Source organism: Prinia subflava, chromosome 1 (genome assembly GCF_021018805.1).
Source record: "Prinia subflava isolate CZ2003 ecotype Zambia chromosome 1, Cam_Psub_1.2, whole genome shotgun sequence".
NCBI lineage: Eukaryota > Metazoa > Chordata > Aves > Passeriformes > Cisticolidae > Prinia > Prinia subflava.
In genome coordinates this window covers 122014393-122028462 of record NC_086247.1, presented here as the reverse complement: position 1 = coordinate 122028462, position 14070 = coordinate 122014393, and the positions used below count along the sequence as shown (strand labels likewise).

The window sequence follows — 14070 nt, the reverse complement described above, 5'->3', positions numbered from 1 at the left end:
CCCCATACTCCAATTTATAAAGTGGCCACCAGTGATGATAATATCTCTTCATTTTATCTTTAGTCACTGGATTTCCCCTAAACATATTCCAGTTTTTTGGGATGCATCCTAGACATCCATGGAGCAGAATTGTGGATTGGCATGTTCCAATCATTAAATTTAATTAAACATTCAAGTTACCCAATTCCTGTACCCTTAGATCCAGACCTTCAGTAGTTACATGACCCCAACCCCCTGACTGGTTACACTGATAAACATACACCATTTAAAAGAGGAACACTAGTGCACCTACCAATCCAAAAATTCTGTTCCCCTTTTGGCACTTACTTGGGTTTCTCTGCAGCATTGCACCTTTGAGTTGCTCAGCACCTTGGTACTGGAGAGGAATTGATGGAGTCTGCCATCAGTTGCTCAGTACATGCTGCAGTCCTGTCTCATCGAGTTCTCCATTGCCAGAGGAAGCAAGATGGTCTAGTTAAAGCTTTTGGCCATCCCGCCTGGATGGCCAGAACTTCCAAATATGGATTCTACTGGGTGTAAGAAGCAGAGTTACACACAGATTAGAGTTCATAGAATATCCTGAGTTGGAAGGGACCCACAAGGATCATCAAAGTCCAACTCGTGGCCTTGCAAAGGACCTTCCCCAAGAGTCATGCCATGTGCCTGAGCTCTCTCAGGTTGCCACTGTAACCATTTCCCTGGGAAGCTTTCTTCAGTCCTCAACCACCCTTTGGGTGAAGAACCTTTTCTAATATTCCAACCTAAACCTCCCCTAACACAACTTCAGGCCATGCCCTCAGGTCCTGTCACTGCTCACCAGTTAGAAGAGATCAGTGCCTGCCCATCTTTTTCCTAAGTTATAGACTGCAACTCAGTCTAATCTTGTCCATGCTGAACAGACCAAGTGTCCTCAGCTGCTCCTCATATGGCTTCCTCTCAAGGCCCTTCTTGATCTGTGTTGCCCTCCTTTGGACGCTCTCCAACAGCTTTACATCTTTCTTATACTGTGGTGCTCAGAACTGCCCCCAGGACTTGAGATGAAGCCTCCTCGTGCAGAGCCAAGCGGGACAATCCCCCTCCTTGCCTGGCAGGCAATGCTGTGCCTGATGCACAGAGATCTTTGTTACATGCCTGGGCACATGGGTGCTGGGTGCTGAATCCCTAAATGTAGCACAGCCTCTGTATGCCAGCCACCCACTTTTACTTGTTTCAAACAGCAACAGGTCAACATCTCCCACGCAGACACAACAATCTGAAGCTATACTGTACCTACAGTGAGAGGACTAGAGCAAATGGCCTTAACCTGAGACAGGGGAGATTCAGGTTAGATAACAGAAAAAAGTTTTTCGCTGTTAGGGTGGTCAGGCATTGGAATAGGTTGCCCAGGGAGGTGGTGGAGTCACTGTTGCAATATGTGGTACAATTCTCTTAAGAAAGGATGTTGTTTAATGCTTGATCTTTATATACTTTCAAGCCTAATCAACAAGAAGGGAGACTTAATCCCTGAAACAGATAGCAACTGGCAAGCTCTAAATGATGCTCATGTGTTAGAAAAACAAATTACTTGTAGGTAGAATTGCCTTGTTAAGGTTCAGGGCTGGACATGCTCCAGTGACCTCAGACCTGGGTGAGGTTAACAAAGCTTGGGAAGAGGGATGTACCACTGATAGTGTACACAAAGAATGCAGAATTCACGGGACACAAGTACATTTGTCAGAACCCCCAAGATAAGAAAGAAAGTAATAAAAACAACTCAGCAACTGTGCTGAAACCAGTTCTGATTGGCTAAAAAATAATTCCAGCAGGGGGATCTGCCACCACTGGCTTATGGACCACCAACCCAGCAAACCCGCGGGCCCACAAGAAGAGAAAGACTGAGCATGTAGGTCATTTGGCATGAGAAGTGAGAGAACAATTACCCAACAGAAGGTAGAACACAAATTAATAAGAGACCTTGCAGCCAATGAACATTAATTCCTTCATTTGCTAAAATGTATAAATAGCAAAAAGTTTTGATAGTTGGTGTGCTTGATTTATGGAATACCATCTAACACCCAGGCTTATGCAAATAAATATAGCCATAAATATAAACACCCAGGCTTATATGCCCTATATATTTCTGAAATAAAGTTTTTCAAACGCGAAATTATTGGCTTGTCACTGGGTAGTGAATCCAGTTTTTGCAGACAACATCACCAGCCCTGGGGGGGTGTTTAAGAGGACCTGGATCTGCTGGGTGATGTGGTGTAGCGGATTACAGTGGTAGCGATGGGCGGGTGGTCAGACTGGATGATCCTAAAGGTCTTTTCCAGCCCTGATGATCCTGTAGCCATGGGCTGTTTCTTCCTTAGTCCCCCCGTGAAGACACAGCAAGGCTGTGTGGAGAAGGGGCTTCTGTGAGTGACGGGCGGTTACAGCCGAGGGCGGGTACTTTACTCTGTCCGTGACCGAAGGTTTGCACAAATTAAATCCGTATTTGGCTTTATCGGCAGCTCGTTACTGTATTATCCCCGGTTTGACTGGATTTACATACCGCCCCATTCTCGCCCCTCGGGGCCGGCCCCTTGTCCCGCTTGCCCTCAGGGCTGAGCCCGGCCCGGCCCCCCCGCGGGGCCCGCGCGGCGCTCGCGCTGCACGTCACAGCCGCGCGACGGCGGGGCGGCCATGGGCGTGTGCCAGTTCTTCCTGCGGGGCTACTGCCGCTTCGGGGAGCGCTGCTGGAACGAGCACCCCCGCGGCGGCCGCGCCGGCGCTGCCCCGGCACACGGTACCGCGCCGCACGGGGCGGGAGGGCGGGCCGGGAGCGGGGCTGCCCGTCCCGGAGCGCTGCCGGCGGGAGCTCCGGGGCAGAGCGGGCCGGGCGCGTCTCGGCCGAGGCTGTGGGCAGCAGCCCCTGGTTCGGCACTCGCGGAGTTGAGCTCTGGCGAAGGGACTGGAGCTCAAGTCCTGTGAGGAGCGGCTGAGGGTGCTGGGGGTGTTTAGCCTGGAGAAAAGGAGACTTGGGGGCGGATTATCGCTTTCTACAAGTGCCTGAAAGGAGGCTGTAGCCGGGGGGGGGGGGGGGGGGGGGCGGTGTTGGTCTCTTCTCCCAGGCAGCCAGCGACAGGAGGAGACACAGCCTTAAGCTGCACCAGGGGAGGTTTGTGTTTGGCTTTCACAGAAAGGGTGACAAAACATTGGAATGGGCTGCCCAGGGAGGTGGTGGAGTCACTGTCCCTGGAGGTGTTTAAGAAAAGATTGGATGTGGCACTTGTGTTATGGTCTAGTTGACAAGGTGCTGTTTGGTCATAGGTTGAACTCGAGGGTCTCAGAGCTCTTTTTCCAATTTAATTGATCTTGTGATTCTGCGACTGCGGGATGTGCCGCAAGGCAGTGGGGAAATGGCTTGGAAAACTGTTCTCATGAACAGCAAGCAAGTTTCCAGCAGCTGTGTGTTGTACCCAGAGAGGGCTGTTTCCATTCTCATCAGCTCCAGGTGTTTGGGAGCTTTGGGAAGGAAAGGGGCACAACAGAGAGCTGAGGGCAGCAGTGATGGCACAGCGGGAACTCACTGCAGCCGCTTGTCCTTATCCCTGCTGGCAGGAGGGTCGGGGTTTGCCTGTGACAACACGCACAGGTGTGTCCCAGGTCTCAAAACGAAACGCAGGAGCTCCCTGTGCTGGAGCAGAGCCCCTGCTGTAGCTATGGAGGCAGGAGCCCCTAACATAAACATATGATGCATTAATTTTTTTTTTTTTTTCTGCTGGAGTAGTTACTTCGTGAAGCAACCTAAGCAAAACTGAGTCTTTCTGCAGTGCCACAAGTTGTTGTTGGCACGGTGATCTAGTTGAAGGTGTCTCTGCTCATTAAGACTCAGGGGAGGTCGAACGAGATGACTTTTAAAGGTGCCTTCCAAACCAAATTGTTCTGTTTGAGAAGTAGGACTTGAGAACTACCCTGGGTAACTCACTAGCTAAGCTGACTAAATAATGAGGTTAACTCATTCAGAAAAAACTGGTTTAATTTCAAACTTTCTGTTGCTGCTGTAAACTGGTTATACTTACAGTTTTTGTTGCTGTTGATTCATATCTTAATGATCAAAATTTTCTGTTGTTTGCTTTTTTGTTTGTTTTTTTTTAAATTGGAAGTTACCAGTGGAAGAGGAGGAGGAGGAGGATGGGGAGCCTCTAACCAGAGATACAGTAATGTTATCCAGCCATCTTCATTCAAGTCTGATACGTGGGGTGGCAGCAGAGATCATGGAAGAGGATTCTTCGGCTCCTCTGACTTTGGATCATCAGGCGGCAGCAGCAGACATGCAGACTTCTCCCAGAACAGGTTCTCTGCCTTAGCCAACAGTCAGAGTGATGGCTCTAAAGATGAAGAGGAGAGACTTCTGTGAGTTATAGTCCTGTCTTACTGAAAGCATTTCGAATGAGCAGGTTGAAAGCTTTCTGACTTCCTAGAGACAATGCGGAGGACAGGATCATGAGGAGAAAGCCTGGACACAGGAAGAGTCCTAGAGAACATCACTGCATTTGGTTCTCTGGAATGGTGCTGGCATGGGGAGGAAGTGATCCTTGTTTGGGACCTGGGCTGGGCAGATCCTCAACTGTGACATTAGTAAGAGAGCACGGTATTTACCTTGTGGTCAGGAGGATAAGGAAGGAAACTGATTTTAGTGCTTGAAAATAAGAAATCAGAGCCCCTTTAAGAAAATGGATTATTTTACTTGTTTTTTTGACACTTAAGACAACAAATCTTTCTGCCAACAGCAAAACTATTGAAACCTGGTTTCACCGAGGTGTGTGTTACAGTCAGTTATAGGGATCAGCACCTGCAGGGCAGGTACTGAGAAACAGCAGTGTGATTTTCCAAAGAAGCAAGGTTTTGGAAACACTTTCCATTACTTTTTTAAGATTACCTTAAGAAAATGCTTGGTTTTCATGGTAGCAGGTTTTTGACTCTGAATTTGGATTCAAACCAGTTGTTTGATTGATTGTTACTGGCATTTTTGGTTTAACCATGCAATTTCACCTTCTTGTGTGATTTTGTTTTGTTTGCTAGTGAATGTGTAGTGAAAGACATGGAAATTTGGGAATCATCTGGACAATGGATATTTTCATGTTACTCACCAATGAAAGAAAAGCTGAATGTCTCAGGTAGGTAATATTTTCAGTATAGTGTATTGCTGCTGTTTAGGATGTTTCTGTGACTTGCCCACGCAGTTTTACTTCTATGCAACCATTTAAAAGGTGATGATCTGCCTTGTGATACAACAGAAAGGAATATTAGTTGGTGGCAAATTAATTTTGGAGGTTCACACGTCTGACACTCTGTAATGAATCTTTTTTTTGTCTCTGACTACAACTCTCTTAAGACAGATGTATCAAATGTATTTTGTATACATATTCATTTGTATAAATTTCAAATCAAATTAAGACAATGTATCAAGGTCCATGTCATTGTAACTGTAGAGGGCAGTTGGAAGCATGAATCTGTTTTCTTGGAGGTTTGTGACTATTCCTGTCGTTGCAGGCTTTTCAGATGTCTCACCAGAAGAGCTGCGTCTGGAGTATTACGACAGCAGAGCAAACAATGTCATTGGGAATTATGTAAGTATTTAAAAAATGTTGGCTGGTGTGGACACTCTTGGAGCAGGAGTTGTTACTGTTCTTCAGAAGGCAACTCTTGGTTCATTTATTTCCCAACTCTAGGAGATGATCAGAATGCCAAAATATTTTTCAATTCCTGTGCATCAAAGCAAATGCAAAAATAGCTGCTAGATACTCCTTGAGTTAATCTTGCCCCGCTTCTGTGTGTTATTTGTAGAAGTTACATGAATCCTGTCTCAGAAGTTTAATACTTTATATGTTATTAGTCAGTTTGATTGTTATAGGTGGTTATTTGCTCCTTTAAATAGAAGACTGGGCAAGTTCATTTGACCTTTTTCTTTTACATACCTTTGTTGCAGCGAATTAATGATGAAAATAGCAGATACTCCTTTCCTAGAAAGAGATATGTATATATTCATTTGGAAGTAAGGCATATATTTTTATATAAAACATCTCTCAGTGCAGATATATCATTCATTCCTTGTAGTCCTGTCAATACCAAGGAAGTTAGCAGAGTTTAATGTTGTACCAGGAAAGAAATTAGGCTGTTGGATAGATGCAAGTACAGATTAATTCAAACTATATTGCACTCTTTCCTCTTCTTCTTGGTTTTGTGTTACAGAAGGAATTGCTCTTGTCACCACTCTTGCTTCATATATTTAGGTTTACCAGAATTGCATTTTTAGAGACAGGAGACACTTTAAAACCTCAATTAAAATAATGAACTAAAATAATAATAAAAGATAATAAGCAATATGTTATACATGGCTATTTAAATAAACAAATAAATAGTGATCTCATCAAAGCAGTAAATGCAAGTTTGAGAGCAGTAAATGCAAGTTTTCCTAACTCTCAGTGTCTACATGACAACAGTTCTCTTACAAAATGTTTAAGTACAGCCTATCTTTTCCATGTTTCTATTCTTAAACTGTGTCAAAATCTGAATTTTCCAGTTTGTTGTATAGGAACAGATACGAAGCAACATGTGACTAGACACAAAAGGATTATTGATGTTTTTGGTGTAAGACTCCTTTGAAACATTAAGGAATTGGTCTACAAACAATACTCATTCTGTTTCTGCAAGTATTTGTGACACTTGTTTTATGTGTTTTACTTGTATGGGTTTTAAGGAAAATTCAGTTAGGCCAGGCATCAAATTAGATGTGTTGCTAAACTTAAGTATAAATGTAGGAAATTCAGGTTTGAAATTCCTGAAAGGTTGTTTGAAGACTTTTCAGGTTTTTGCTTAATACTAAATCAAAGTTATCAAGACACAGATACCATTTGTTACTGCATTGTTCTGTGCAGTTATCTGATGGATCACACTAAGGGGGTTGATTGAAATTAAAGAAATACTGTACTATTTTCAATAGATGATACTATTGAAGTGTTCTGAATTAGAGTGTTTTGAAAGTCAGTGGGTTTTTTTCTGAAAATGTGGAAGAAGCTAAGATAAATCTTAGGACTTCAGCTTAGTGAGTGAATGCGTGAGTGGAAAGGCCAGATTGAAGAGTTTGTTCTCATATATATAAAATTTACATATATTGTCTTGTGTCATTTTTTCCCCAAGCATCTAATTCAGAAAAAAAGAGAATTTGGATTTGAAAAGCTCCAGAACTTATTTGAACATTACTCCTATGTAAAGTAAAAGGGTTGATTTAAGGACAGTAGTAAGAGAGATAAAAGGAATTCTCTGGTAAAAGCAAAGATATCAGCTCCTCATGTTGAAGTTTCAGGAAAGAAAATATCTTCTTGGGGTAATGAAATTTCTTTTCTAATTCTAGAGGTGTTTTTTTCCATTCAGTTGCCAGATGACTTTTGGTTTTAAGTCTTCAGTAATAAAAACATGCTTTTATTTACCTTTTTTCAGATAGATGCTGTCCAAAAGTTAGCACTACAGTGGAAAAATCGTCTCCTTCAGTTGAAAGCTTTAAATGCATCAACAAAAGCAGCTTTGGTAGGTGTTCATGAATGGCAACATATCTCTGTGCTTGGTGTCATTTTTTATGAAGTCATTTACACAGATGTTAATTATGGTTACAAAGACCTCTGAGATGTGGCAGTTGTGATGTGCCACCTGGGCATATTCTCTGGACTCCTGAAATCAGTGAGTGACAGGGGGTACAATAAACCCCTTCAGTTAACTGGGGAAAAATGTGCATAGAGATGGTTCCATGTTAGCAAGGCAGCAGCTGGATCCCAGCTTTGGAATTCTCTCATTGTAAGCCATGTGAAAGCAACCAGAGCTAAGTTTGGGATGTGGTTGTGTACATGAGCAGGAAGAGGCCAATCCCCACCACACCTTTTTTCCCCTGGGCTGATGTTGACTCTTCCAAGAGAGGATCAGCAGACTGGGCCAGAATCGCTCTCCAGGACACCTTAGGATAAACGGAGCATTTGGCCAATGCCAGAACTGAGAGAGAGGTGGGAGAGAAGCACTATGGAAAACATGTGAGCATAGAAAGAGTCATTGGTTGTGCAAAGGTGACAAACACTTGTGAATGGAGATGGGTTTTCATCTCCAGAAGTTTTCATTTCAGAAGGAAATGCTTGAGTAAAAGCCCATGTGAAAGAAATGACCAGGGAGACAGAGGAAGTGGCTCTATTTAAATGCAGTCTGCATGAAGTGCAGGAAAGGTTGAGTGCTACAATCCCAGCCCTTGGCCTGTTCAGTGCTGAAGTGGACAAGCAGGATTTGGGCACAGGAGACAGGATGTGCTGAGGACAAGCAACAGAGTGAGTCAAAGCTGTGCCCTAAACACAGTCACAGAGCACAACCTGGAATAGGAAGAGGTGAGAATGAGAGCTGCAGAGGGGATCAGGTCATTGACTGGCAGGCAAAAATCAATCAGTTGTAGCAGATTTGCATTTCTGGAGAGAGCGTGTATGGCCTTAGAGCACTTAAAGCACTGCAAGAACAGGCAGTTGTGAGGAGTGATCACTGTCCAGCATGGTCTGAGTTGGATTCAGTAGGACTGGGCAGCTCTGTTTTTGTTTCAAATAGATATTCAGAGAGACTTCCCTGTTTTGGAACCTATTTTTCATGTATGTCTCTGGAATTCTTTCAGCTCTCTGCTTTCAAGAGCACGGGCACTCAACCAGCACCTGCCTTTGGAATGGGAGGACAGCAAACCTCAAGCTTTGGGCTGTCAAGTAAGTTCCTGTTCTAAGAACCAAAACATTTGAACATTTCCCGTCGTTTGCTGCTGCTGCTGCATCTTTGAAGCACAGCAGTGGTTTAGTATCCCTGGGACACCCGTTCTAATATTTTGTTGTAAATTCTCTACTTGCAGGCTTTCCTGTGAGCAGCAGCAGTACCAGTGCCAGCAGTTTCTCCTTTAAAACCAGTTCCAGCCTCGTCAGCTCAACATCATCCGGGAGCAGCCCTGGTGCCGGGAGCTCTTCTGCTGCTGCAAATGCTCCTGCATTTGGGACAGTGTCCTCTCCTGGCACAGCCCAGTCCGTGGGCTTTGGCAGCGCGGCCGCTCCATCCGCAGCCTCCTTCTCCTTTAAAACAGCTGCCACAGCCGCTGGCTTTGGGACCTGTGGCTTTCCAGGCTTTGGCAGTGCTGCTGCTGTGAACTCTGCCAGCACCGCTCCGCTCCCAGCCTTTGGAGCCTTCAGTGCCGGCGTAGCCTCTTCCGCCTCGCCCTCGAGCGGTTCTTTATTTGGACAGAGCGCCAGTGCCTCTGGACATCCTGTCACTGTCACCTCCGCTGCAGCCACCAGCTCCAGCCCCGCCTCGGAGAAGTTATTCACGCCCAAGAGTGAATTATCAGCTGAAGAGTGGCAGCAGTTTGAAGCAAAGGAGTTCACAATTGGAAAGATTCCTCTTAAGCCACCACCATTAGAACTTTTAAATGCTTTCGACCTTTTAAGTTTATTCAGAAGTAATATGTTTTAAAATGAAATGAAATGCTACTGTTAACTTCGCTCAAGTCTCCTGCAGGAATAAATTTACAATATAAAAATATGGACATTGTATTTTATAATTTCTTGTGTTTTATGGGACAGGATTTTTACATCTGAGAAATGAACTGTTGAAAATAAAATGGAACATTTCTTTCTATTTGTTGTCCTGTGAAATTCTGGGGAAACACTGTATATGAATATGTTGTCTCAAAAGAAACGGTGCTTCAGTCAAGTTTTCATAGGCTACTGTGAATGGAACCCTAGAAAGACCCTTGCAGTGCAAGGGCTTGTTGGACAGCCTTGTCTTCTGGCTCTTCAAAGGTCTGTGCAGCGTTGGACCATTGTGTGTCAAGAGAGAGGGGGATGGCTCCTGTGTGGTCTGTGCCACACTACAGTGTTGTGTCCCCTGGGAGCCAGTTCCCTGTGCCAGTGACACAATTCAGCTGCTGTTAGTTTTGCCTGAGGTCACCAAGCCTGCAGGAATGTCATGTTGGGAGAGGACAGCCCTGAAAGCATTCATCCTGCAGAAGGAGCTTCTGGGTTGTTATTTTGATGCCTCTTAGGTGAAACTTCGCAAGCAATAGCAAAACTGCCTTTCTGTCAGTGATGGCATTTCGTTGTCAGGTTCTCAAAACTTGATGGGTGCATCTACTAATGTTACCTCTCCTGAAGTCATGACATTAAGGGATCAGTTCTGTTGCCAAGATGCTCTAAAGCAGGAGTCAGGAATCTTCCCGAGCATGTCCTAGACTCAGGGAAGGAGAACATTTGCTGTTGACCAGGCCCTCCCTTAGTAGTCTATAATTGCCAAACCTCATCTTTAGGAGGAGAGCAAAAGCTTACTTCAGGATATATATAACTAAATCAATGGTTTTGTAATAAATGTTTTAAATGGAGGTATTTTACTTTAAAAAAAAAAAACTGTAAGGCCATAAAAATCTGGATAGTCTCCTGTAGACACCCAAACAATATTGACTAGATGTTCTCAAACATCCTTCTACCCCACAGACACCTAGAGGGAGAAGGGAATTTTTAAGTGTTAGGTCACCTTGCCATTAATAAATAAAGATTAAGTAAAGTTTCCAATGACAAGAAATTAAAAAGTCTGATCAAATGTGATTTTAAAATCTCACCCTTCAAAATTTTAAAAAAATACTATTACAAAGGTACTAGGATTTGGTATTTTCATCAATGGACTTCTGAGCATCTGAAAAGATGGCAGGGAGCAGTGTGATATGATTTACCTGGCAAAAGCCAAGCTGTGTGGTTGGCTGCAGAAGTAGGGATAAGAATAGGATAGGAGGGAATAGTATTACTCTAGGGGGCTCACTGAACTGCAGAAAATAGGCAATAATTTGCTAGACTAAAGCAATCCATCCCAATATTTGCTCTGTATTTATTTTTTTTCCTGTTCATCCTTTTCTGCGTTTGGTATGCTTGATATCAAAGTTGGTTGTAAGCATAAAGGAGGCTAAATAACACCTTCTATTAGCTACAATTCTTTCACTTATTTAACTTCTCCTTTTTGCAACTGGTTTTTTGTTTGTTTGGTGTATGGCTGCTCCCCAGAAAGTCATAATATTGTGGTCTGGCATATAAAAGCATATACAGGGTGGCAGCAAACTCACACATCTCCCCCTATTTTGATTTAGAACAGAAAACATGAGTTGAATGTCCAAGCAAATATGTGTAATGTCCTGATCAGATGAAAATCTTTGTCTGTGAAATAGGCTGGAACGTTCAAGCTCCATGTGATATTTCATATATCCTTACTTCATATACTTCCCTTACTTTGAAATAACAGGATTTATGAGTCACTGAAATTCCTGCAGTGTGGTGCAAACAACAAATTTGAAGAATGAAGTTTTGGTTTTCAAGAGATCACGGATTAATCCCCAGACAGCAGCACTTGAGGCTGGCTGTATACAGGAGAAAAACTCTCCACTGCCCCAGCTGAGGAAGCAACCCAGCATCTAACAAATAGAATTTTCTCTGCCCTTTTTCCTCACATACTGGGAGCACTGGCAGATCTCAAAATGTGATTTAGCAGCTGAGAAAAACAAACAAACAAAAAAACTCAGAAAATATTACAATTAGGTCTTAAAAATCAAACATCACAGTAGCCCCATGCTCTGTAGTTTCACAGTGTGCAGCAGCAAGTGGCATGGTAGCCTTACACTGAATGAATGAGGGAAGATGGACTGCAAGTAATCAGCTGACTGGATTTAAGCCTGAGAGAACAAGCTAAGGGCATCCACAACAATAAATTAACAACAACCAGAAGGCTAAGGAAAGAAGAGCTTCCATAAATGCACCTCGGGAGGCAAAGGAATATGAAAAGCTTATTAATACAGGAAAACTGTATTGAGATTGATAAGACTGAAATGGTGGAAATCTATTTAAAAGGTACTTGAAATGAGGGATGGTTGAAAAATCAATAAAGATGCCATGCAGTAACTGATGAAAACAAGTATGAAAATATTTGTGAAACGTGAGCTTACAGCAGCGTAGTGGGAGTCCAGATAATTTGGTGTATGGGTCAGTAAGGGAATCAGATAATGGACTTGCTACAGTTCTGGTAAGTGATACCACTCAGATCTAAGTGGCAGAACACCAGGGATGTGCTAGCAGACCAAGGAAAAAACATACCTCAGTGAGCAAAGGTACTTAATTTGTTGACAGTTACAAATAATTTGAGGAGATTGTAAAGACAGATCGACTGGCTTTTAGTAAGGCATTTGATACAAGCATTTAGGAGGTTTCAGAGGTTTATGTGACCATGATTAGGGTTAGTGATTAATCAGAAACATCTATGAGTGAATGCTTTTGTTTCTAGCCCACTTCCCATGTTCTAATGTAGGGGATAGACAGAGATTTACCTGGGCAACAGTGGAGGAAAAAAGCCACAAATTGTATTTAAACAATTTGTCTAAATTGATACCTACTTAGATATCAATTTAAGTAGGCATCTAATTATGTTTGACCCCATATAAGCCTAAGGTAAGCTGAAGGAAAAGTCTGGACTACTAATGTTCATAGCAGGAGCAAACTGTAGAGCTGAAATGTGCTGACAATAAGTGAGATCTGAAGCCATGGTGGTTCAGATCAGTAAAATGTAGTTTGAGCTGTAGGAATCTCCTGCACTGAGCTGCAATTGCCAGAGAGCTGCAAGATGAGTAGGAAGGAGATTCAGAGTGCAAGCAAAGCCTTTGGAAATGAGAATTCAGGAGGGAACTTAAGGGTGAGTATTTACTGCTCGGTGAAAGCAGAGGCTGCCACATGCAATGGCTGTCTTTTTGAAAGGGTACCCTTTCAGGAAGGAGGAAACAGGACTTTTCTAGTAACCAGAATATTGCACTATTTTCACAGACCTAGCTTAGACAGGAAGTTTCCCACCGGGAGAAGTCCTGTTCTACATCTCTGTTAAGATCTAGCCGAGCCAAAACCAAAACACGGGAACCAAGTCCCTGCTTGTCAGGACTAACAGTACATGTCCTCAGGGATGCAGCAGTCAGCATAAGTAGATTTGATCCCTTCCCTTTGAACCAAAATACACCAATGCTTTTGCAGAGAGTGACAGGATTGCAACACTGAGCATTTGGGGCAGGAAGATCTGTGTGCCTGCCACCTCTCCTGGGAATGACTCAGGGTGCTGGCCATAAAGAGGGAACCTCTCCACTGAGTTTAACGAGGCAGATTAACTCTCTAATCCTGGGAGTGAATATGCCACTTGCCTTGAAACTCTCACTTGCAATTGCCTGGTTCTCCTGTTAAGAATAGCTATGTAAAAAACCAGAGATGTTCTTAGCAACTCAGCCTTAGGCAATATGCTTATTTAATCTCCAACACTCTTGCAAATTTTCAGTTTCACGCAACAAGTTCCTTGGTGGGACTTACTATCTTGCAAAAAAAAATACAGCCAGATCTTAAAATGGAGGGAAGAAGAGCAAGATATAAATGTCAGTAGACTGATGAATATTTTTGTTCAGGTACACAGATTGCCTTGTCTTTGCTCCACAGCCAGTAGGATTTGTTCTTACCACATCACATGAGGGACATAAGAAACAAGTTTTATGCCTTTCCCCCTTCAGCAAGCAGGTCTGTTACCTTGCTAATTGCATGGTAGTCATCAGAAATGCAATCTGATAGTTTTAAAGCACCTGCAGCAATTACATCCTGTTCCACCTGAATTTCTATTTTGTTGTGGCAGTGGGTTCTTAGCAAATTAAATGCATTCTGGTCAACATCAAGGAAGGCTTCTGTTCTTCAATGGAGCCTTATCTTTGCAAGTCACATGAAATATTCCCATTGCATATGCCCTACAAACTAACTAGATTAATTTTAATTATACCAAATGAACCAACCCTCCTGTGTGAATCAAACAAGCAACATTTGCATGAGTGCATGTAAAACAATGTTACATCATATTTAAAAAGTGACTGAGGTACAGTTTGATCTCTGACAGTTTTTCTATCAGAGAAAAGGCTACCCAATGCTGTGGTGGTTTTCTGACAAGCAGCTCTGGTTTGTGATGCACTTCAGTTTTAAAGCATTCTTTATAGGC

The 14070-nt window shown here is 43.2% G+C and overlaps 1 protein-coding gene across 1 annotated transcript; it reads left to right on the top strand.

The window, feature by feature from the left end:
- Window positions 1-2638: 2638 nt before the first annotated feature.
- On the top strand, window positions 2639-9663 carry LOC134557512 (nucleoporin NUP42-like). The gene is made up of 7 exons (XM_063410594.1): window positions 2639-2767; window positions 4128-4377; window positions 5047-5141; window positions 5518-5594; window positions 7465-7551; window positions 8663-8747; window positions 8888-9663. Exons 1-7 carry the CDS (start codon window positions 2665-2667, stop codon window positions 9496-9498), a joined length of 1308 nt encoding a protein of 435 aa, XP_063266664.1. The 5' UTR covers window positions 2639-2664; the 3' UTR covers window positions 9499-9663.
- Window positions 9664-14070: the final 4407 nt, after the last annotated feature.